Below are 23,300 nucleotides of genomic sequence, written 5' to 3'. Positions count from 1 at the left end.
CTGCAAAAGGCTGAATAACATCCTCCCAAAGATGTCCACATCCTGATCCCCATGACTGACAAATACGTTACAACACACGGCAAAAAGAACTTTGCATGTGTGATTTTTTAAATATAATATTACTCATTTATTTCCTTTATTTTTGGTTGTGCTGGGTCTCTGTTGCTTTGTGGGCTTTTTTCTAGTTGCAGCGAGTGGGAGCTACTCTCCAGCTGCGGTTCGAGGCTTCTCACTGCAATGGCTTCTCTTGTTGCTGAGCACAAGTTCTAGGGTGGGTGGGCTTCAGTAGCTGCAGCATGTGGTCTCAATAGTTGTACTCATGGGCTTAGTTGCTCCAAGGCTGGGGGAATCTTCCTGGATCAGGGCTCAAACCCCTGTCTCCTGCATTGGCAGGCAGATTCTTTACCACTGAGCCACCAGGAAAACCCTGCAGATGTGATTTTTATGTATGTATGTATGTGGTTTCTCCAGGTCTTAGTTGCAGCACTCAGGATGTTCAAACTTCATCGCAGCATGTGGGATCTTTTTTTTTTTTTTTTTTTTTAGTTGCAGCATGAGGGGTCTGGTTCCCTGACCAGAGATTGAACCCAAGCTCCCTGCACTGGGAGCTTAGAGTCATAGCCACTGGACCACCAGGGGATTCACTGCAGATGTGATTCAGGATCTTGACATGGAAGATTGTCCTGGATTATACAGATGGTGGGACCAACGTAATCGCAAGCATTTTTAGAAGAGGGAGGCAGGAGTTAGAGTGAGGAAAGATGTGTGATTGGAGGATGCTACGCTGCTGGCTTTGAGGATGGAGGAGGGGGCCACAAGCCAAGGAGTGCAGCTGGCCTTTAGAAGCTGGAAAAGCAAAGTAACAGACTCTCTCTCTCGAAGCCTCCAGAAAGAACGTGGACCTGCTGACACCTTGACTTTTCGATTTCTGACCTTCAGCACTGTAAAAATGTGTGTTGTTTAAAGCCAGTAAGTTTGTTACGGCAGCAATGGGGAACACACAGAAGTGGCCTTGGGCAAAGCCTTTTGAGTTTCTGGGCATCCAGAGCCTCATCCTCGTAATGGGAAGAATGAAATCTGTCTCCCTTACCCGTGGGGTACTTAAACAAGACAATAAACGTGAAAAGTCTTGGCAAGTGTCCTATAAATGAGGACTGAATTTTCCAACCCATTTCAGCATACCCTTGACCTCTCTTTCTGGCTTTTAGCTTTTCTGAGAGCCCCTCCTCCTCCTTCTTCCTTCCACCTCCATCCTTGCTGGGGAGATCTCCACGGTCTCCCCCTGCAGACTCAGCTTCAAGAACAGCAGATGATAGTCCCAGTGTCAGAGGGCTGCCCAGAACCCAGGCTGGGAGGCCATGGGACAGAACCAGATTGTCGCATTAGAGAGGACAATGGCTGGTGGTGGCTACTTTCTCCTCTGCAACTAGGCTGCTCTGTCTACCTGACTAGCAGCGTCTCCCAGAAAGCCTATTAAGTGTCCAGGGTACTGGGCAAGCCAAGAACACTAAGCCTACAATGGAGATCCAAGCCTGCTTCTTCCTACACATTCAAAGAACCCACCTGCAATGCAGATGTGGAGACTCAGGCTCGATCCTTGGGTCAGGAAGATCCCCTGGAGGAGGAAATAGCAACCCACTCCAGTACTCTTGCCTGGAAAAGTCCATGGACAGAGGAGCCTGACAGGCAGGCTACAGTCCATGAGGTCGCAAAGAGTTGGACTTGACATGACATGAGTGACTGAGCATGCACCCACAGGGGTCTCTTGCCTCTACCACTGGTTCACTCCTTAGCATTTAGGGAGCATCAAGTATACACTGACTCAATGGACATGAATTTGAGCAGGCTCTGGGAGTTGGTGATGGACAGGGAAGCCTGGCGTGTTGCAGTCCATGGGTCACAAGGAGTTGGACACGACTGAGCAACTGAACTGGACTGACTGGAGTGCCTGCCAGTGCTGTTGGTCGCCTGCTAGTAGTCATTCCTCCATTTTTCTCTGCTTCCCAAAACCACCCAATGCACCATCCCAGAGGATGAGTCCTGATTGGTCTAAGCCAACCCTGGTGTCCTGCTTCCCCTTGAGAATGATTGATCTCGAGGTGTGGGCATGTGACCTCATGCATACAGGCTAAGCTGCTTCAGTCATGTACGACTCTGTGCGACCCTGTGGACTGCAGCCTGCCAGGCTCCTCAGTCCATGGGATTCTCCAGGCAAGAATACTGGAGTGGGTAGCCATGCCCTCCTCCAGGGGACCTTCCCAACCCAGGAATCGAATCAGAGTCTCTTACATCTACTTGCATTGGCAGGCAGGTTCTTTACCATTAGCACCACCTGGACTAATGTGACCTCGGTCTGGCTAATTAAACATTAGCCAGAAAAGTCTACTAAGGGACTCTGGGAAGACTGGCTTCCAGTCTATTCCCAGACTGTCTATTAAGAGAGAGATGGGCAAGGAAAATCCTTTTAAAATCTTCTTTGCCCTAGACACTGCTCTGGACACTGTTGTCTGAGATTGTGACTGACTTCTGGAGCTTCAGCAGCCATCTTGTAGCCTTGAAGCGACACTGTGCTGTGTGCTGTGCTTAGTCGCTCAGTCATGTCCAACTCTTTGTGATTGCTAAGGCTGAAATACCAACGCATCTAGGTTGGAAAAGCAGAAGGATGAAAGTACCTTGGTAACTGGGATGGTAATAGTAATTTTTTGTGTTCCCTTGGCTAGGTTGGAGAAGGAAATGGCAACCCACTCCAGTGTTCTTGCCTGGAGAATCCCAGGGACGGTGGAGCCTGATGGGCTGCCCGTGTATGGGGTCACACAGAGTCGGACACGACTGAAGTGACTTAGCAGCAGCAGCTTGGCTAGGTTATAGTGCCCAGATGTTTGGTTATACACCAGTCAAGATGTTGCTGTGAAAGTATTTTTAGATGTGATTAGCATTTAAATCAGTAGACTTTGAGTGAAGTAGATTACTTTCCATAGTAGGGTTCAGTTCACTTCAATTCAGTCGCTCAGTCGTGTCCGACTCTTTGTGACCCCATGAACCACAGCACACCAGGCCTCCCTGTCCATCACCAACTCCCAAAGTCCACCCAAACCCATGTCCATTGAGTCGGTGATGCCATCCAACCATCTCATCCTCTGTCGTCCCCTTCTCCTCCTGCTCTCAATCTTTCCCAGCATCAGGGTCTTTCCCAATGAGTCAGCTCTTCGCATCAGGTGGCCAAAGTATTGGAGTTTCAGCTTCAACATCAGTCCTTCCAATGAACACCCAGGACTGATCTCCTTTAGGATGGACTGGTTGGATCTCCTTGCAGTCCAAGGGACTCTTAAGAGTCTTCTCCAACACCACAGGTCAAAAATATCCATTCTTCGGTGCTCAGCTTTCTTTATAGTCCAACTCTCAACATCCATACCTGACCACTGGACTTGACTAGATGGACCTTTGTTGGCAAAGTAATGTCTCTGCTTTCTAATATGCTGTCTAGGTTGGTCATAACTTTCCTTCAAAGGAGTAAGCGTCTTTTAATTTCATGGCTGCAGTCACCATCTGCAGTGATTTTGGAGCCCCCCAAAATAAAGTCTGACACTGTTTCCACTGTTTCCCCATCGATTTCCCATGAAGTGATGGGACCAGATGCCATGATCTTAGTTTTCTGAATGTTGAGCTTTAAGCCAACTTTTTCACTCTCCTCTTTCACTTTCATCAAGAGGCCCTTTAGTTCTTCTTCACTTTCTGCCATAAGGGTGGTGTCATCTGCCTATCTGAGGTTATTGATATTTCTCCCTGCAATCTTGACTCCAGCTTGTGCTTCTTCCAGCCCAGCATTTCTCATGATGTACTCTGCATATAAGTTAAATAAGCAGGGTGACAATATACAGCCTTGAAGGACTCCTTTTCCTATTTGGAACCAGTCTGTTGTTTCATGTCCAGTTCGAACTGTTGCTTCCTGACCTGCATATAGGTTTCTCAAGAGGCAGGTCAGGTGGTCTGGTATTCCCATCTCTTTCAGAATTTTCCACAGTTTATTGTGATCCAAACAGTCAAAGACTTTGGCATAGTCCATAAAGCAGAAATAGATGTTTTTCGGGAACTCTCTTGCTTTTTTGATGATCCAGTGGATGTTGGCAATTTGATCTCTGGTTCCTCTGCCTTTTCTAAAACCAGGTTGAAAATCTGTAAGTTCACGGTTCACGTATTGCTGAAGCCTGGCTTGGAGAATTTTGAGCATTACTTTACTAGCATGTGAGATGAGTGCAATTGTGCAGTAGTTTGAGCATTCTTTGGCATTGCCTTTCTTTGGGATTGGAATGAAAACTGACCTTTTCCAATCCTGTGGCCACTGCTGAGTTTTCCAAATTTGCTGGCATATTTAGTGCAGCACTTTCACAGCATCATCTTTTAGGATTTGAAATAGCTTAACTGGAATTCCATCACCTCCACTAGCTTTGTTCGTAGTGATGCTTTCTAAGGCCCACTTGACTTCACATTCCAGGATGTCTGGCTCTAGGTCAGTGATCACACCATTATGATTATCTGGGTCGTGAAGATCTATTTTGTACAGTTCTTCTGTGTATTCTTGCCACCTCTTCTTAATAGCTTCTGCTTCTTTTAGGTCCATACCATTTCTGTCCTTTATTAAGCCCATCTTTGCATAAAGTGTTCCCTTGGTATCTCTTATTTTCTTGAAGAGATCTCTAGTCTTTCCCATTCTATTGTTTTCCTCTATTTCTTTGCATTGATCACTGAGGAAGTCTTTCTTATCTCTCCTTACTATTCTCTGGAACTCTGCATTCAAATGGGTATATCTTTCCTTTCCCCCTTTGCTTTTCTCTTCCCTTGTTTTCACAGCTATTTGTAAGGCCTCCTCAGACAGCCATTTTGCTTTTTCGCATTTCTTTTTCTTGGGGATGGTCTTGATTCCTGTCTCCTGTACAAAGTCACGAACCGGCCTTGGAGTACAGAATGAAGCAGGGCAAAGGCTAATAGAGTTCTGCCAAGAGAATGTACTGGTCATAGCAAACATCCTCTTCCAACAACACAAGAGAAGACTCTACACATGGACTTCACCAGATGGTCGACACTGAAATCAGATTGACTATAGTCTTTGCAGCCAAAGATGGAGAAGCTCTATACAGTCAGGAACAACAAGCCCGGGAGCTGACTGTGGCTCAGATCATGAACTCCTTATTGCCAAATTCAGACTTAAATTGAAGAAAGTAGAGAAAACTACTAGACCATTCAGGGATGACCTAAATCAAATCCCTTATGACTATACAGTGCAGGTGAGAAATAGATTTCAGGGACTGGATCTGACACAGAGTGCCTGACAGTCGGGTCAGGGTTGTTCAGTTAACTGGAGAGGGGAAGCAGTCGTGGCAGAATGGTAGCATTCAAAGACTCTGAGTGAAGGGTACACAAAAAAATTCATTGCATCCTTTGCAACTTCTCTGTAAGCCCAAAATGAATTTAAAATAAAAATTCAAATAAAAAAAAAAAGAGTGGGGGGACCCAAGGTACAAACTTGGTTTGTTTGATACGAATGCCTGAGCGTTCCTTGGGAGTGCAGGGTTGGAGTACCAGCTCCCAGGAATGCAGAGATGACCTCTGGTCAGTCACAGGCCCTCTCATACCTACAGCCACTCCCTTTTTAACATAGGTAGCATGAGTATTAATACTGCTGGGCTGTGAGAATCCTTTGAAACGTGCACATCACACACATGCCAGGGGAGCTGTGGTAGCGATGCTTTCTATTACAGAAAACATGCCCTCCCTCACTTTTAAAAAAATGTATTTCTTTTCTATTGAATCCCTCATTTTTTAAAAAAAGTTAACCCATTTTATTTTGGCTGCATGGGCTCTTTGTTGCAGCATGCGGGCTTCTCTGGTTGTGGTAATGGGATGGGTTCAGTAGTTGCACGTGGGCTTACCTGCCCCATGGCATGTGGGGTCTTAGTCCCATGACCAGGGATCAAACCCACGTCCCCAGCATTGAAAGGCAGATTCGCAACCCCTGGACCACCAGGGAAGCCCTCCCTCCCTCACGTTCACTTTGGGAGGATTTGTATTTTCACAGATGAGATTTGCTTGAAGCTATGAGTGCCCGTGGGAAGGCAGAACAGGACACTGGCTTCCAATCCTGGCTTTACAATTTAGTGGCATATGACCTTGAGCATGCAACTTTTCTCTGCCTCAGTTTCTTCATCTGTTAAATGGGGATAGTAAGACTATATCTCATAGCATTATTATAAAGCTTGTGTGCGCACATGCTCAGTTGCCTTGTTGTATCCAACTCTTTGCGATCCTATGTATGGTAGCCCTCCAGGCTCCTCTGTCCATGGGATTTTCCAGGCAAGAATACTGGAGTGGGTTGCCATTTCCTTTTCCAGGAAATCTTCCCAACCCAGGGATTGAACCTGCTTTTCTTATGTTTCCTGCATTGGCATGTGAGTTCTTTGTCACAAGTGTCACCTGGGAAGCAGCAATATATTTTTCCAAATATCTCCCTCAGAGCTATAAGGAACATCTAGTGGGTTATGGTAACCTCCTCCAGGGGCTCGGCCTGATTCAGGGATCAAATCTGCACCTCCTACATTGCAGGCAGATTCTTTACCCACTGACGTACCTGGGAAGCCCAAACTGTCGTGTGTGATTCTTTGTGACCCCATGGACTGCAGCACTCCATGCTTCCCTTTCCTTTACTATCTCCCGGAGCTTGCTCAAACTCATGTCCATTCAGTCAGTGATGCCATCAAACCATCTCATCCTCTGTCACCCCCTTCTCCTCCTGTTCTCAATCTTGGCCAGCATCAGAGTCTTTTTCAGTGAGTCAGTTCTTTGCATCAGGTGGCCAAAGTATTGGAGCTTCAGCTTCAGCATCAGTCCTTCCAATGAATATTCAGAGTTGATTTTCTTTAGGATTGATTGGTTTGATCTCCTTGCTTCTGACAGAGTGTGGTTCACTAGAGAAGGGAATGACAAACCGCTTCAGTATCCTTGCCTCAGGAACCCCATGAACAGTATGAAAAGGCAAAAAATGGAATATTGCTCAGCCTTAAAAAGGAAGGAGATTCTGACGCATGCTACAAGGAGCAAGAATCCTAAGGAAATCATGCCAAGTGAAATAAGCCAGTCACAGAAAGACTTATTCTATATAATATCATCTATATGATGTATTTAAAGTAGTCAGATTCATAGAGACAGAAAGTAAAGTGGTGATAGCTGGGGGCTGGGAGTAGGGAGGGATGGGGAATTGTTTAATGGCTATAAAGTTTCAGTTTAACAAGATAAAAACATTCTTGTGATCTGTTGAACAATCACTTGAATATGCTTAACACAACTAAGTACTGCATTTTGGACACTTCTGTTGACCATGATGGCTACTCCATTTCTTCTAAGGGATTCCTGCCCACAGTAGTAGATATAATGGTCATCTGAGTTAAATTCACCCATTCCAGTCCATTTTAGTTAGCTGATTCCTAGAATGTCAACGTTCACTCTTGCTATCTCCTGTTTGACAACTTCCAATTTGCCTTGATTCATGAACCTAACATTCTAGGTTCCTATGCAATATTGCTCTTTTCAGCATCGGACCTTGCTTCTATCACCAGTCACATTCACAACTGGGTATTGTTTTTGCTTTGGCTCCATCCCTTCATTCTTTCTGGAGTTATTTCTCCACTGATCTCCAGTAGTGTATTGGGCACTTACCAACCTGGGGAGTTTCTCTTTCAGTATCCTATCATTTTGCCTTTTCATACTGTTCATGGGGTTCTCAAGGCAGGAATACTGAAGTGGTTTGCCATTCCCTTCTCCAGTGGACCACATTCTGTCAGGAGATCCAGCCAGTCCATTCTAAAGGAGATCAGTCCTGGACGTTCATTGGAAGGACTGATGCTAAAGCTGAAACTCCAATACTTTGGCCACCTCATGCGAAGAGTTGACTCATTGGAAAAGACCCTGATGCTGGGAGGGATTGAGGGCAGGAGGAGAAGGGTATGACAGAGGATGAGATGGCTGGATGGCATCACCAACTCGATGGACATGAGTTTGAGTAAACTCTGGGAGTTGGTGATGGACAGGGAGGCCTGGCGTGCTGTGATTCATGGGGTCGCGAAGAGTCGGACACGACTGAGCGACTGAACTGAACTGAACACGACTAAACTGTACGTTTACAAGTGGTTAAAATGATAAATTTTGTTATGCTTTTTTACCACAATAAAAATAAATTAAAATGAATTACCTAGAAATCCTTCCAGCTTTAGAGCAATAAATCGGCAATGGCCACCAGGGGTCGCTATGCTCCCATTTCATTTCACAGCCCTCTCCGCCCTTTCTACTCAGTGGAGCTAACTGACGGTTTCTAGCGGACTGTGCGGGGTAATGCCCTAGGATCCTGGAGAAAGTTAGAGCACCTCTATCCTCCCTGCCTTCGCCAGATGCACCAGCCCTGCAGAAGCCCCAGGGCTGCACGGCACCCCCCATCACATGCCGGCCCACAGCCGACTCAGCTCCGCGGTTTCTCTGGGTCTCTTCCCTCTTTGCTGGAGACACCGTCGGTCCTGAATAGGGTGCATCCACCTTGCCTGGCTGCCCGCCGGTCTTCAGATTGCCCAGGGGCTGGAGAAGACCGAAAGGTGCAAGGACTCACCTGCCACCAGGTTACCCACAGATAAGGGGACACGGCAGTGCAAATGGGTCAGAGACCTCCTATCCCAGGTGCAGAGACTTCGCGGTCAAGCAGCCCTGGGGTTTGCCCACTCACCTGCTCACTATGTATGTCATAACCTCCTGGGGGTCTGAGTCTCCTCATTTGTAAAATCTATGTTAATACCCAGGAGGATGGAAGAAGTTCAACAAAAATTCCTGAGGCTTAGAAAAGCACTCAACCGATGGGCTAATGACCATTCCATGCCCTGTATCTGATGCTGGCCTGATCTCCCATCGCCGGCTGGTTTTCTACTGCACAGCACCCACTCTCGACTTTGCACTTATTACTTAAGGATCCTTTCCTGAAGAAACCCGCACCATGATCTTCTGGACCAGACAGGGTCAGTGAGTTAACCAGGCAGGATTCACTGGGTTGTAATGAATAGAAACCCAGTGAAACTACCTCAAGGAAATGGAAATGTCTCGTGGAATCCAAGAAAAAATGAAAATCAAACAGCAAAGTGCTGAGAAGGGCAGACCCAGGATCTGGGCTCTTTGGGGACCCTGGACCATCCTTTCCCCAAAGCCTGCTTTATTCCTCTCCTCCACACAGGACATGTGCCCCCATGCCCTCCCACCAGGCTACGGACTCTGCTGCCATTCCTAGAGCATGCCAGGCACACTCCCACCTCAGGGCCTTTGCACCCTCTTTGCCCTCTGCCTAGGACATCCTCCTGTAGCTCTCTCCTATGGTTCACTACCTCCTTGCTTCCAGTCTTGGCTCAGATGTCACCCCAATGGCACCTCCCTTGTCCAACTGTTTGAAAATTGCAGCCCATCTCCCACCACCAGCATGCTTCAGCCTCTCCCCTGCTTTCTTGCTTTTTTGCTTTAAGTTCACAAAAAAAATAGAGGGGTAATTATAATCCTACATTTATAGCCCACTCTCATCAGCATTTATTTTTTTATTTTAATTATTTATTTGGCTGCACCAGGTCTTACTTGGCATGTGGGATCTAGTTCCCTGACCACGGATTGAACCCCAGTTCCCCTGAATTGGGAACACAGAGTCTTTTAACTGCTGGGCCACCAGGGAAGTCCCAGTATTTAATTACTAAATTTAATGATGTAAAACCCCAAATCCAAACAAAAGCTACAGTCTTGACAATAACCTACATCTAACCAGATGGTTCCCCCCGACCATAATCCCCTCACCATCTTCATCCTGAATCCTTTAGTTATTCTTCCCTTGTTTCCTTCTTATGGTTTATTATTGAATATGTGTGTATTTATTTTTAGTTGCTTTCAACTTGATAGAAAGGATTTCGCGTTTATGTAAAAGGACATTTCTCATGGGATATTCGATCTCAGATATTCATCCACATTGTGATGTATTATGACTGTAGTTCCTATGTTTTGACTGCCAAGTAGTACTTCACAGTGGGAATTTATTCATCTGCTCTCCCATAGATGGGTACGTGGGTGTGTCCCAGTTTTGGCCGCTGTGGACAGCACCCCTGTGAATATCCTTCCATGTAATTCCTGGTGTAGACAGGCAAGCATTTCTCCACGGTTTATACTTTGGTGTAGAATTGGTGGGTCATAGGATACGGACGTGCTCGGCTTTGGGAGAGAAAGCCGAGTAAACTCCACACTGTGAATTGGCTGCACTGATTCACATGCCCACCAGACGTGTTGAGAAGGCTTGCTTTTTCTCTACAGTGCTTGCACTTTCTGCCATACCATGAGTTTCACTTATGTCTTTGTTTACCATCTGTCTCTGCCCTCCACCCCACTAGAAGGTCAGCACCAGGAGGGCAGAGATTTTTTAACTCTTTGGTTCACTATTACATTCCCAGTGCCTGGATCAGTGTATAGCACAAAGTAGATGCTCAATAAACATCTGGTTGGATGAACAAGTCGATGGCCCCAAACGAGAGCTGAGAGCTCCTATGATGTATTATCAGCCCAATTACGTGGGGATAGGCTGATTTCACCCTCCCTCTTTCACTCCAATCCAGGAAAGGACCACTGGCCAAGAACTACTGATGCCAGGACCCCCAGACCAATTAAGTCAGAGTTCCTGAGGGTGGCGCTTGGGACATTGTTTTTAAGCACCCCACCCGCATCCCTGGAGATTCTCCCTCGCGGACAGAGTGAGACCCAGAGCTCAAAGGGAAGCCATTCATCTCACCCAGAGATGCTCAGGTCCCAGGCAAGTCCCACTGGACCTGAATTTCTGGGTGAGACTCAGGAATCTGCAACCTCATGATCTGGACACGTGGCCATCAGAGCAGGCCCCACCCAGGCCGAGGTGCCTGTGGATGCTCCTCGCCCATCAGGGCCAGCTGTGATGTTACGGTTCTGGCGTTTTTCTAATTCCACCTCCAGGTCTCAGCAGGTAGTGACGGCCTTTTACCACTTGCCACCCTCCTCTCATCCTGCAGGCCCGAGGTAGTCTCCTGTTTCCAGTAGAATGCTCTGAGTTCCCAGGGCCCTCTTTCATTCCCCAAGACATCCAAAGAGTCTTTCTTGCTCTGTTTCTTGTTTCCCACTTAAACTTTTCCCCTTACTGCTGAGGGAAAGGTCACAGCTGGTCCACGGACCAGGATGCAGGGAGCCGGACAGAAGAATTCAGAACTCGGCTCCTCGGGGTGGAGGGCAGAGCTGACATCTGCCTCCCAGGACTCATGCCCCAGTTGTACATGACCTTGGTATGGTCTTCAGGGTCACCCATCTTGTTCTACGTCCCACAGAACAATTCCCACACCTTCACTTCCTGCTCCAGGGGATTTAGCCCAGCACTGGGCACCCAGTAGTAGCTCAGTAAAGTCTGGTTACTTTCAGGCTCTTTCATACACAACTTGAGTTGCATTAAATTCCCTTCAGGGACTACCCTGGTGGTCCTGTAGTTAAGAATCCACTTGGCAATCAATATAGGGGTGCTAAGTCACTTCAGTTGTGTCCAACTCTTTGTGACCCTATGGACTGTAGCCTGCCAGGCTCATCTGTCCATGGGATTCTCCAGGCAAGAATACTGGAGCGGGTTGCCATGCCCTCCTTCACGGGGTCTTCTCGACCCAGGGGTTGAACCTGTGTCTCTTACATCTCCTGCATTGGCAGGCAGGTTCTTCACCACTAGAGCGATGAGTTCAATCCCTGATCCAGGAATATCCTGTATGCCACCGGGCAACTAAGCCTGGGCACCACAACCACTGAACCCCCGCTCTGGAGCGGGCAACTACCGAAGCCCAAGCACCCTAGAGCTCCCATGAGAGAAGCCACCACCACGAGAAGCCCGAGCACCACAACGAACAGTAACCCCCACTTGCCGCAACTAGAGAAAGCCCGTGCGCAGCAATGAAGACCCAACACAGCAAGGAAGGTCCAAAAAGAAGTAAATAAATAAAAATTAAAAAAAAAAAAACCTCCCTTCAGTAACTTCCATGGCTCTCAGGATAGAAACCCCAAACCCATGGTAGGCCCTGCATGGGGACCTTGCCCATGGCTCACCCCTGATCCATTCTCAGTGGTCACTCCAGCTTCCTCTCTCTGCTGCTTTAACACACCAAACTCTTTCCCACCTCTGGGCCTTTGCACATTCCTGCTCCTCCCACTGGCTTATCCACATTACCACTGTGGATCCTTTGGGGAGTAGCTGAAATGTCACCTCCGCTGAGAAGCCCTCCCTGATTCCCTAGGCCTTGTTGGATCCCTGTTAGAGGCCCTCATGATATCCTGAACTTTTTCATAGCTCTTGCAAAGTTTTGTAATCATACTTAAAGTGATTCTTTGATTCACGGCTCACACTGCCACTAGACTCTGAGAAATAGAAGAGCCAGAACCATGTTGTTTGGGTTACCTCCTGGGTCTCCCTGCACAGCCTAGTGCCTGGCTTAAGGACTGGGCTCAGTATATTTTGGACACATAAATGAGTGGATAGATGGATGGAGGGAGGGTAGGTAGAGAAAGGGAGGGTACTTATCCAGCTGAACACATAAATGAGTAGATGAATGGATAGATAGATGGATATGGATATGAGAACAAAAAATAAGTCATTTCTTTCTGCCATCTTTCCATGCTGCTATAATAGTGCACATGAATGTCCTTAAGAACACTGATAATGCTGAGAAGAAAGACAAACTCCAAGTTCATTTAGGCCATGCTCCTAAGTCATCATCTGGCTTTTAATTGTTGTTTGTTGTAGTGGAAGACTTTCCTTGAAAGGTTCACATGATTTCTATTGTGATGATGAAGCATGGCTACATCGGCGAACTGGAAATCACTGATGATCACAGAGCAAGAACATCATTGCGAAACTCACACACAGGTCAAGTAAATGTGATTAGCCTTGAACTTGATGTATCACTCAAAGATCTAGAAAAGTGACAGAATCATCTTCTTTCATCTCATTGCACCAATGACCTCAGCTAGTCTCATGGCTGCAAGAAAGCGAGACAGAAACACACAGAAGAGAAAATCCTGGGATTTTCTATGAGGGTTGTCATTCCTACACACAATACATTTTAAAAAGAGTTTTCGTGATGGACTGCATTTGTTCTGTTGGCTCCTCCACTGGTGTCTGAGCCATCTCTCCAGTGGATTGTGAGCTCCATGAAGGTCAAATTCTTTTCCCCTCTTTGCAATTTCTTTCTCCCAGGATGGTGGGGGAGCTGGGCTCTGTACTTCCAGCTGCTCCACAGCCCAGTTGAGAGGGCCCGCCGTGAGGGCCATGCTGCCCTCAGCTGGATGCTGAACAAACACCACGGCAGCGCTGGTGGTGTAGGAGGTGCAAAAGCATCTTGGACTCAAACCCCAGCTCTGCCACTCACTCCCTGGGGGACTTGGACAAGCTGCTTTGAGCTCCAGGAGATTTTTTTTTTTTCCATCTGTAAAATGAAGACAATATTACCTACCTTGTAGGACAATCGTGAAGGGGAGTGAGCATTACATAAGCGCCTTGGCACATAATAGACACTCAATAAACAACTATGCTTACGTAAGAAACACCAGCCATACCACACGAGGTGAATAAGACGCAGTCCCTTATCTCAAGGATGTCTCACTCCAGCAGGGACAGATTCCACTAAAGTGGCTTGTTGTGATAAAGGGTGTCCTGTTGAGGTATACCGGAGAAGGCAATGGCACCCCACTCCAGTACTCTTGCCTGGAAAATCCCATGGACGGAGGAGCCTGGTATGCTGCAGTCCATGGGGTTGCTAAGAGTTGGACACGACTGAGCGACTTCACTTTCACTTTTCACTTTCATGCATTGGAGAAGGAAATGGCAACCCACTCCAGTGTTCTTGCCTGGAGAATCCCAGGGACAGGGGAGCCTGGTGGGCTGCCGTCTATGGGGTCGCACAGAGTCAGACACGACTGAAGTGACTTTGCAGCAGTCAAGGTACATGCGATGTAACACAGAAGATGGGATGAGTTCAAGGAAGGCTTCTCGGAAGAGGTGACCTTTAGTCAGACATTAAATAGCATTGTACAGTCTAGAGTCTTGAGTTCTTCTTTCCAACTTGCTGTTAAATTTCCAGGTGACTTTGAACCAGCTTCTTCTCCACTCTGAGGTCCCCAGACCCCCTCCTGTAACATAAGGTTGTTCAGCATCAGCTCCAAATCTTTTGGGTCACAGCCTCCCTTGAGAAGAATCTGCACAAAGCCAGAGCCCTTCTAAAAAAAAGAATTGCACAGACATGTAAGTCAGTAATGGGAGGACAGGAGAGCCATCAGCGGACCCTAGGCTAAAACTCCAGAGTTCAGCCATCCCGTTGGCACGGTAGCATCTCAGAGCTGGCCCTGCCCTCAAACACAGCCTCTGTCTTTAGTCTGTGGAGGCACAAGCAAACAGAATCAGGATCCAATCTGGAAAAGCCCCTCAAGCACTGGACAGCAGGAGACAGCAGGGCCCTGGGGAACTGGCGGGGGTGGGGGGTAGGTCACTCTGGCTGGCTGGGGAGCCAGAGTTCCGTTCTGGGAAAGCTCCCCTGAGCCGTCTGCCCTTGACCTTGCCTAGTTTATCACCATCTGCCCTGGAGAGGAAGAGGAGCGTGGGCTGCTCTGGGCAGGCTCCCAAACAGGCCGCTGACCCCCGTCTGCCACCCAGGCTAGAGTTCCCGGACGCATCCTTCATCTTTCCTAATCTAAACACCCGCAGGCCCCAAGTGGTCCATCCCTGGCCCCCTCCCCCCACCACCCAGATGATGTGTTCTCAGTTGCATCCAGCTTGCTGGACAAGAGCGAGCTGGCCCTCCCATTAACACTTGAGCTGCTGCCACCACCTGCCTCCCTGTCCATCCAGCCTGCCCTTGCCTAGCATTTACTGAGCACCTGTTGTTGGCAGGCATCCTTGAATGAGACGACAGAGGGCCCACGCTTACCTTCCTTCGAGGTCTCTGCCTCCTGGCCTAGGTCCCCCCATTCTCCTGAAGGCAAGATGTTCTTGCTACCCCCACTTACCTGGAGCAGGTTAGTTGTCTTGGGGGAAGCTGGCTCTGGGCTGGCTAATTGGGTACTGGGAGGAGAATCAGCTCTGAGTGGTGTCTGAGCATTGCTCTAAGCTGCTGTGTGATCCTGGGCTTATTTCTTACCCTCTCTGTGCCTCAGTGGGCCCATATGTACACTTCAGATTTCATGATTCCCTCTGCCAGCCCCTCTTCACTCCCCTCCCCCAGAAGAGTGGAAGGAGAAAAGAAGCCTACCCTAGAACGCTTTAAGATCTTTCTTTAAACAACCCCTGGATCCTAATCCATTCGTTCGAGCATTTATTGAGCATCTATTGTGTACCAGGCCCTGGACTGGGCAACTGGAACGTAAAAATGATTCAGATTCAAGCAGGTGACCAAATGGACACCCCATTCCATGGCCTGAATCCTGCTGGGGTTAGGAGGCCCCGTGGGGTCCCAGGTGGGCCTAGCCCAGGATATGGGGCGCCCGGGGACTCGCGTGTCAGCGCCAGCGGTGCTTAGGGCCGCGATCTGTCTCCTCCCCTTCCTCCTTCTCCGCCCCCTCCTCCTTCCCTCCCCTGAGCGCGGCGACGGCCGCCTCCCACCCGCGGGATCCCGGCGTCCGGCCGCCGGCTCACGCGTCCGTCGGTCGGCTGGGTAGTCTGTCCGCGCGCGTAGAGCCCAGAGCCCCGCCGCGCGGCCTGGGAGGGAAAGGGCGCGGAGGCGGGACCGCGGCTCCCTCCCACTCCGGGGGGAGCCCAGGAGGCGGCGGTGCTGAAGCCTGAGCCGGAGAAGGAGGCAGAACCGGGGAGAGGCGGTGAGAGCGCGGGGTGCCCAGGGACCCCACCCCCGGCTCCTTCGGGAGGCCCGCGCGCGCTTTGGGGAGGTCTGGCCTGGGGACGGAGGGTTGTTACCCGCAAGGCGGGAGGCATAGGCGATCCAGCTCCTGGCTTCGCCTGCGTGGTGACGCGACCCCTGAGGGGCCCTGGGCCGCGCCTGCAGCGCCGCGCATCCTGGCACCTCCCGGCGCATCCCGCATCCCTCGGCCGGGAGCGGGCCCCGAGGGAGGGGAGCGCTCAGGTTGCTGAGGAGGGGGCGCCGCAGGCGAGGGGTCTTGGAAAATCGCGCCCCCAGCCCCAGCCCTCCCTTGAGGCCTGCCCCAAGGGAGCGCGACCGGGCGACCCCCTTTAGCCCCCCTCGCTGCCCGCTCCCCCCCATCGGTTCCCCATTGTTCTCAGCCCATCGCTCTCCCGGGGAAGGGGGGAGGGGGTGCCGCGCTCTGGTCTTAAAGGGCCCTCTCCCTCCCCTTCTTGTCTCCTGGCAGGTGGCGAGCGCGAGTGGGGTGGGGCGTGCCCACGGGCCCCCGCCCCCCTCGTCCCCCAGCCCAGCTCGGGAGCCGCAGCCCGGATCAGGGGGCTGGGAGTAGCCGCCGCACCCCTCCCCCGTGCGTTCTTCGAGCCACCCGGGCCTTCCAGGACGGCGTGGACCTGGGGTGGGGGGACAACCGGGACAGGGACGCCCCCTTCAGCGGGAGCCGTCGGGGGGCGGGGGTGGCGGACCTGAGACAAGGCCAGCAGCCCCCCTGGAGCCAGGCGCAGGGTCTGCGAGCGCAGAGGGCCGGCCGGGGCGCTGCAGAGAAGGCCGGCTGGGGCCGGGCCTCCTCCGGGGGTGACAGGCCCTGCCGCGGCCAGAAGGAACGGGGGACCAGCAGGAAAGAGCCCGGACCTAGAGTAGAGGCAGCTGCCTCACCCCCTCGTCTGAGCCTGGAGGGAACCCGGGGATTGAGAGCACCTTTCCCCTTCCTAAGAAAGACACTTGCCAGAACACACCTAACCTGAGACAGCTCTGAGGGGAAGGGATCTTGGAGCCTGGAACATTCCCCCCCAGCCCCCAACACTCCTTTAACTGAGGCCTGCGGGCCTGAGAGGGGCCGGGAGGACACAAAGGAGGCCGGACAGTCCTTGCTGCCCTCCCTGGGGCGAGAGGAAGCTCCCCTCCACCCCCTCCAGCTCCCAGGCCCAGGAGGAGCTGCGTGGGGAAGAAGGGGGTCCTGGCCCCTCGGGCGGCAGCAGCCATGTCACGGCCAGGCCAGGGAGTGATGATGCCGGTGAACGGGCTGGGCTTCCCACCTCAGAACGTGGCCCGGGTGGTGGTGTGGGAGTGGCTGAATGAACACAGCCGCTGGCGGCCCTACACGGCCACTGTGTGCCACCACATTGAGAACGTGCTCAAGGAGGATGCCCGGGGCTCTGTGGTCCTGGGACAAGTGGATGCCCAGCTGGTGCCCTACATCATCGACCTTCAGTCCATGCACCAGTTCCGCCAGGACACAGGTGAGTGGGCTCGCGCCCCTCCCCTCCCCACCGCCACCACCATCACCATCATGGCGGGATGCGGAAATACCCCAGCATCCCTGAGGAGGGAAGCAGAATTGTGGAAGGCCCACCTGCTGCTCCAACCCCCTCCCCCTAAACTAGGTCAGTCTAGCCTAGTCCAGTTGAAGAACTGGGTTCCAATCCAGCCTCTTATGTAGGGCTGCAGATGAGCTATATCGCTTCTGTGAGCCTCAGGTTCCCCCTCTGCAAAATGGATGGGTCAGTGTCCCTAACAGCTGTGTGAGGATTAGATAAAACTGCTCACTGAGCCCAGAGCCTAGAAGATCATTAGTGTTCGATCATCAGAATGAAAGGGCTTTCCCTGCACTTCCTCAGTTGATATTTTTTCAACCACTACAGCCAGTCTTCCTATCATGTTCGTGGTAGTCCTGGTAGCTGTCCCATTTTACAGATGAAGAAACTGAGTCTCACAGAAGCTGAGCGATTTAAACTCAGAGCTGAGATCTAAGCCCAGACAAGGGGCTTCCAGAGCTGAAGCTCTTAACCAGAATCTCATTTCGGCTCTGAGAGCCGGTGTTGTTGGAGTGATGTAGTGGTGGTTGCAATGATGGGGGCAGTTGAGGGGGATTGGTGGTGTTGATGGTAGAAGGGCGGTAATGATGGAGGAAATAGTGTTGGTGGCAATGTCAGTGGTCATACTGATTGTGGAATTGGTGGTGGTGGTGATGGTTGTGTGGGTGGTGGTCTTGGGAGCAGCGTGATGCGGTGGTCATGGTGGAGAGAATGAGGCTGATGGCAGTCTTGGTGTCGTGTGATAGGTGATGATGATGATAAAAACGAGGATGTGATTAAAAACAGCATTTCTGTTCGCGATCACTGTGGAGACCTGCCTGAGTCATTGTTGCCTGGTGGTCTGTATGAAAAGCTTTGTGGGCAGTGAGGAATGGCAAGGTCCTGCCTCTTAGAAGCTGCCAAGAATCCTTGACATGATCACCCCCAGGAATCTGCTGATGGAGGTTTGAAGGAGTTACAATGACTCCCTAGATGATAGAACTGCATGTAACAGCCTTGGGGATAATAGAACACATTCCATCTCTCTAGAGCTATACTGTCCAATATGGTAGCCACTAAGCCCTTGTGGCTATTGAAATTTACGTTAATTAAAATTAAATCAAATTTAAAATTTAGTTCCTCGCTCCCGCTAGCCACATCCTCTTGCTCAGTGGCCACAGGTGTCTCGTGGTGACTATACTAGACAGCATAAGTCCAGAACACTACCACCATCGAAGAGAGTTCTAGTGGCTAGCTCCACTCTAGAACATCGCTTGGTGCCTACTGGGTGGTCCCCACGTGTGGAAGCAGGTGAATTCTTGACAGATGGTTTGTTGTGACTTTTCCGTATATCTGTGTCCCCAAACTCTGGGAATTGGCAGCAGTCACTGGTGGTACCATTTGTTCATTCATACCATCATCGACTTACCAATCTGTGTGTCAGACCCCCATGCTGAGCGCTAGAATACTGTAAGGAGCAAGACCGCCAGGGTCAGGGAAATCCAATGGTTAGGACTCCAAGCTTTCACTGCCATGTCCTGGATTCAATTCCTGAAAGTTGCGTGGCACAACCAAAAAGAAAGACAGCCGGGGTCCTTAGCAGAGGTCTATTTGTGGAGGACCTATGCAGGAGATCCCTGTGTAGTCAGCAAGCAACACATTAACCACACAGATAATCAGTTGCAGATTATGGAACATGGAATAACCTTGGTCGAGTAGTGGTCACAGAAGGCTCATCTGAGGAAGTCAGGTTTGACTAGAAATCTAAAGAATGTTTGAGGGAGACAGCTTCCCAACAGAGGGAACAGCTAGTGCAAAGGCCCTGTGGCAGGAAGGAGCAGCGTACGTTCAAACCCATTGCGTTTGGAGTGCAGTGGATGAAGGGAGGTGGCATGAGATAAGGTTGGACTGGGGGAGAATGAACACATGTGTACATATGGCTAAGTCCCTTTGCTGAAACCATCACAGTGTTGTTAATTGGCTATATCCCAATATAAAATAAAAACCCTTTAAAAAAAAAAAAAAAAGATGAATTTCAAGCAGGGGCTGGACATAAAGCCGTGAAAGGGGCTCTGGATTTTATCCTGAGGGTAGAAGAAGTCACCATCAAGCTCTTGGGCCGATCCTTCCAGAGAGGCAGAGTCCCTGATGAAGAATTGCTGGGCATCCCCTGCCCCATTCTCTCTGGCTTATTCCAGAACCATCTCTGGTGGAGGGCAGGGATCTGACAAAGCATTCTATAGGTTCAGAGCTAGTGCTGGGCGTGGAGACAGTTTTCCAGGGCCTGACAGGTGGTCCTCAGGAGCAGGAATTGCCCCATTCGAGGCTGCCAAGTTGGCCAGTTGGTCTGTGATTCCCACACCCCTGTTCTAGGCTCCTTTTCTCTTCCCACACCCTCACTTGGGCTCCCAACTCCCCAGACTCCCTCCATTCCCCCTTTCAGGGGACCCCTTATTCTCAATGACATTCCTTTTATGGGTCAGCCTTGCTGGATCCCCTAGAAGTTCAGCGTCAGTCATGTTCCCACTGCCCCCTCCAGGAGCTGCTCACTCCACACCTGCTCCCTGTTGGCCGGAAAAGAGAAAAAAAAAAAAAACCACTCAACCCTCCACAGGCTCCTGGGAGCCTGCCAAGACCCCCCAGGGAGGGAGGAAAGCCTGGAAACCTCTGGGGCCAGCAGGAGACCTAGGAAGCCTGGATGACTGCTAGAGGGAGGGGCAAGATGTCTCCCACCAGGAGTGTTATAATGTGCTTGCCCACTTCTCCCAGGAGCAATACAAAACCAAGGGAGGATATCTGGTCCTCACCCTCCATGACTCAGGGGAGAGCCTCGAGTGGCCGTTATCACCTCCCCAGACCTCAGTTTCCACATCCATGAGATGCGCAAGAGTATTACTTTGCCAGCATGGTTGTTGAGTTGGTGGAGAGAATCACATATCTTATTTTATCCCACAGACCTTAACTAACTGATTACCCACCATGTATCCAGCCTGTATTGAACACTACAGATGCCTGAGAGATGAGTAGGAGATCCTAAATCTTGAAGATTGTGGCACACACACAAAAAAAACAATATAAAGTTGTAAAACCCAAAGCTCGCATGTATATATTGAAATGAATACAGCCTCTCTTTAGATTTTTCTCTTTTTAATATCTATTTTTATTTATTTACTTGGCTGCTCTGGGTCTTAGTTGCGGCACACGGCATCTTTGATCTTCGTTGTTGAGTCATTTGGGGTCTTTTCCTTATGGCATGTGGGATCTAGTTCCCTGACCAGGGATCGAGCCCAGGCCCTCTGCATTGGGAACGCAGAGACTTAGCCGCTAAACCACGAGGGAAGTCCCCTAGATTTTCTAATTGTAAGATTCTTGACAAGTTCATTGCAGCAGAACTTTACGTTTTTGTGGGAGGTAGCAGCATGCCCCAGTGACCCTGACATTGGCACCACAGACTCTCTGATAAGGTCAGATAGAAATAGGTTAGCCTCTGTGGATTCTACAGTCTCCGTTGTAACTGCTCCTGTAGCCTGACTCTGCTGCTGTAGTTTGAAAGCAGCCAGACAGTATGCAAATGAATGAATGGGTCTGTGTCTTAATAAAACTAGTTGCAGCCACTGAAATTTGAATTTCATATCATTTTCACGGGTCATGACATATTCTTCTCCTTTTTCTCCCCACTCCGACCCCCATCCACCAACCATTTGCAAGTTTAAGAACCGCTCAGCTCATAAGCTGTGCAAAAGCAGGCAGCCAGTGAATTGGACCAGGGAGCTGCAGTTCACCTACTCCTAATATATTCTTAGCCTGCCCACAGAGTAGGACAGTGCAGATGCCATGGCACTCTCAGTGTGGCCTGTATGAAATACTTGCCTCCTGGTGTGTGCTGAGGTGTACGTGTGTGTGCATACACACAGCGCTGCCCCACCTGTACATCACTGACACCCAAATGCCCTGTCTCTAACCCTGTCGTGCTGCCAGCGGAAAGCAAGCCCAGGTGTCAGGCTTGGACCACAGGGGAAGGGCCAGCCCTGGTCCCATGGGGGCTGCTGTTTGTTCAGCCTGTGGCCCGTCACCTCTCCCCTGCTGGGCTGTTTTCATCACTTGCCACGGGGGGTGAGTTTCCCTTTGAAGCCCCGAAGGTCTGGAACCCACGTGGCAGGGATGCCATGACCCTGGTGTTCCTTTCACAGGCACATCTGCTGCGATGTGGGTGATAATGGGCCAGGTGGTACTGGTCCCCCATAGCTTTCCTGGTTTTCCTTTGCCTTGAGCCGACCAAACCAGGATTTCACAAATGGGAAAACCAAGGCGGAGGGGTTGGCCCAGGTGGGCAGAGCCTCTGGTGGTGGAGCTGGGTCCAGGAGCCAGAGGGGTTCTTGGAGGAAGGTGTTGGCTCCCACCAGCAGTGGGAGAAAGATGTGGGAACCGCCTCCTGTCCCCCGTGAGGTCACCTGCTGAGAGCCACTTCCCCGCTGCTGTGGAGGCAGGTGGCTGCCACAGAGGGCTTCATCTGGACCCTGGATCCTCCTCTTGGTCCCCGCTTCGGACAGAGATCTGAGCTAACCACTCCCCAGGCTGTTTCCAGATTTCTCTCTGAGCTCACGTGGCTGGGAGTAGGGGCAGGGGGAGTGATGCACTGATGGGTGACACCTGTTCTCTACTCCCTCTACTGCTGGGGGCACCCCTGGCCGCCTTCTGCCCATTCTGTAGATGGGACAGCTGAGGCTGGGGGACGCCAGCCTGGGGACCATCCACAACTGCTGTCCCCACAGCTCAGAGCACGTCTGTGCCTGGCACTCCCAAGCTGTCAGGCTGGAGTGACAGGTGGTGCCTGTTTTCAGCATCTCCCAAGCCAACACCAATCCCTTCTCTGGGTAGCCAGCGCTCCACTCAGCCCGGGAGCCCTGATGGAACATCCTGTCTGAAGCCACACTGAGGCTGTCAGAGATCTGGTAGGGCCACCCAGAGAGAGGAGCAGCCGTCACCAGGGAAAGCACCACCAGAATTTAGACCCCTAGGCAAGTCGTTGTATCCTCCAAGAGAGAGGGGCCCAGAGAGGGTGCATGACTTGCCCAAAGTCACACAGTCAATCACTCCTCTGGAACCGGGTTTCTCACACAGGTTTCAAGGATGGAGACTAAGGGTACATTCAACAAGCCTGCCAAGAGAGTCACCTCCCCCCCTCCCTTGAGCGCTCTGCTGGGGCTTGTTGCCAGATTCTGTACCAAAGTAGGAACAGCCTTGTGCAACCCCAGAGGCCTCCGGGCCCAGCTCCCTGGTTACACAACCCCTTGGGACCTTCTCCCAGACAACCTGGAGGGCCCCCAGGGGGCTGGGCCTGACACCAGGGGCAGGAAGGATGATATGTGTTTGGACTGGGAGGGGGTCTGTCCCCTGGTGGCTGCAGCTCCAGCTGAGTCATACAAGGGTGTCTCCCACCACCACCTGTTGCACTGCCTGCATCTCCACCCTGACAGATCCATCCTTTTGCCTCCGGCTGCTTGTCTGGCTCCTGGAGTCTCCTCTGGTACCATACATTCATCATCACTTTTATTTGATAATCACTGGCGCCTACTCAGTACCAGGCCCTGGACCAGTTCCCTGGAACTCAGAAAGATGGACAAGACCCCTGCCAAACGGGTTTCAGAGTCTAGTTAAGGCAAAGGCAAGTACATATCATGGGAATAGCAGCCAAACTCTCAGATTCAGATATAGATCTGGATTCCAGCTTGGCCCTTTGCTGGCTGTGTGACCATGGGCTAGCCCCTTAACCTCTCTGAGCCTCAGATTCCTATTCTGCAAAGTGGGAATAAGA

General features: G+C 50.6%; 1 protein-coding gene across 2 annotated transcripts in view; it reads left to right on the top strand.

The window, feature by feature from the left end:
• Window positions 1-15,760: 15,760 nt before the first annotated feature.
• The window catches only part of DTX1 (deltex E3 ubiquitin ligase 1), a 39,018-nt gene continuing 31,478 nt past the window's right edge, over window positions 15,761-23,300 (top strand). Inside the window, exons 1-2 of one of the 2 annotated variants that reach the window (XM_070386083.1) lie at window positions 15,761-15,915; window positions 16,423-17,431. In XM_070386083.1, the coding sequence (XP_070242184.1) occupies window positions 17,173-17,431 (259 nt within the window). In that variant the 5' untranslated portion in view covers window positions 15,761-15,915; window positions 16,423-17,172. The remainder of the gene's footprint in view (window positions 15,916-16,422; window positions 17,432-23,300) is intronic. The other variant, XM_070386082.1, reaches the window with a different exon arrangement.

The sequence above is a fragment of the Bos mutus genome, chromosome 17 (assembly GCF_027580195.1).
Source record: "Bos mutus isolate GX-2022 chromosome 17, NWIPB_WYAK_1.1, whole genome shotgun sequence".
Lineage (NCBI taxonomy): Eukaryota > Metazoa > Chordata > Mammalia > Artiodactyla > Bovidae > Bos > Bos mutus.
Note: the sequence above shows the minus strand (reverse complement) of the source record. Positions and strands in the feature narration are given on the sequence as shown.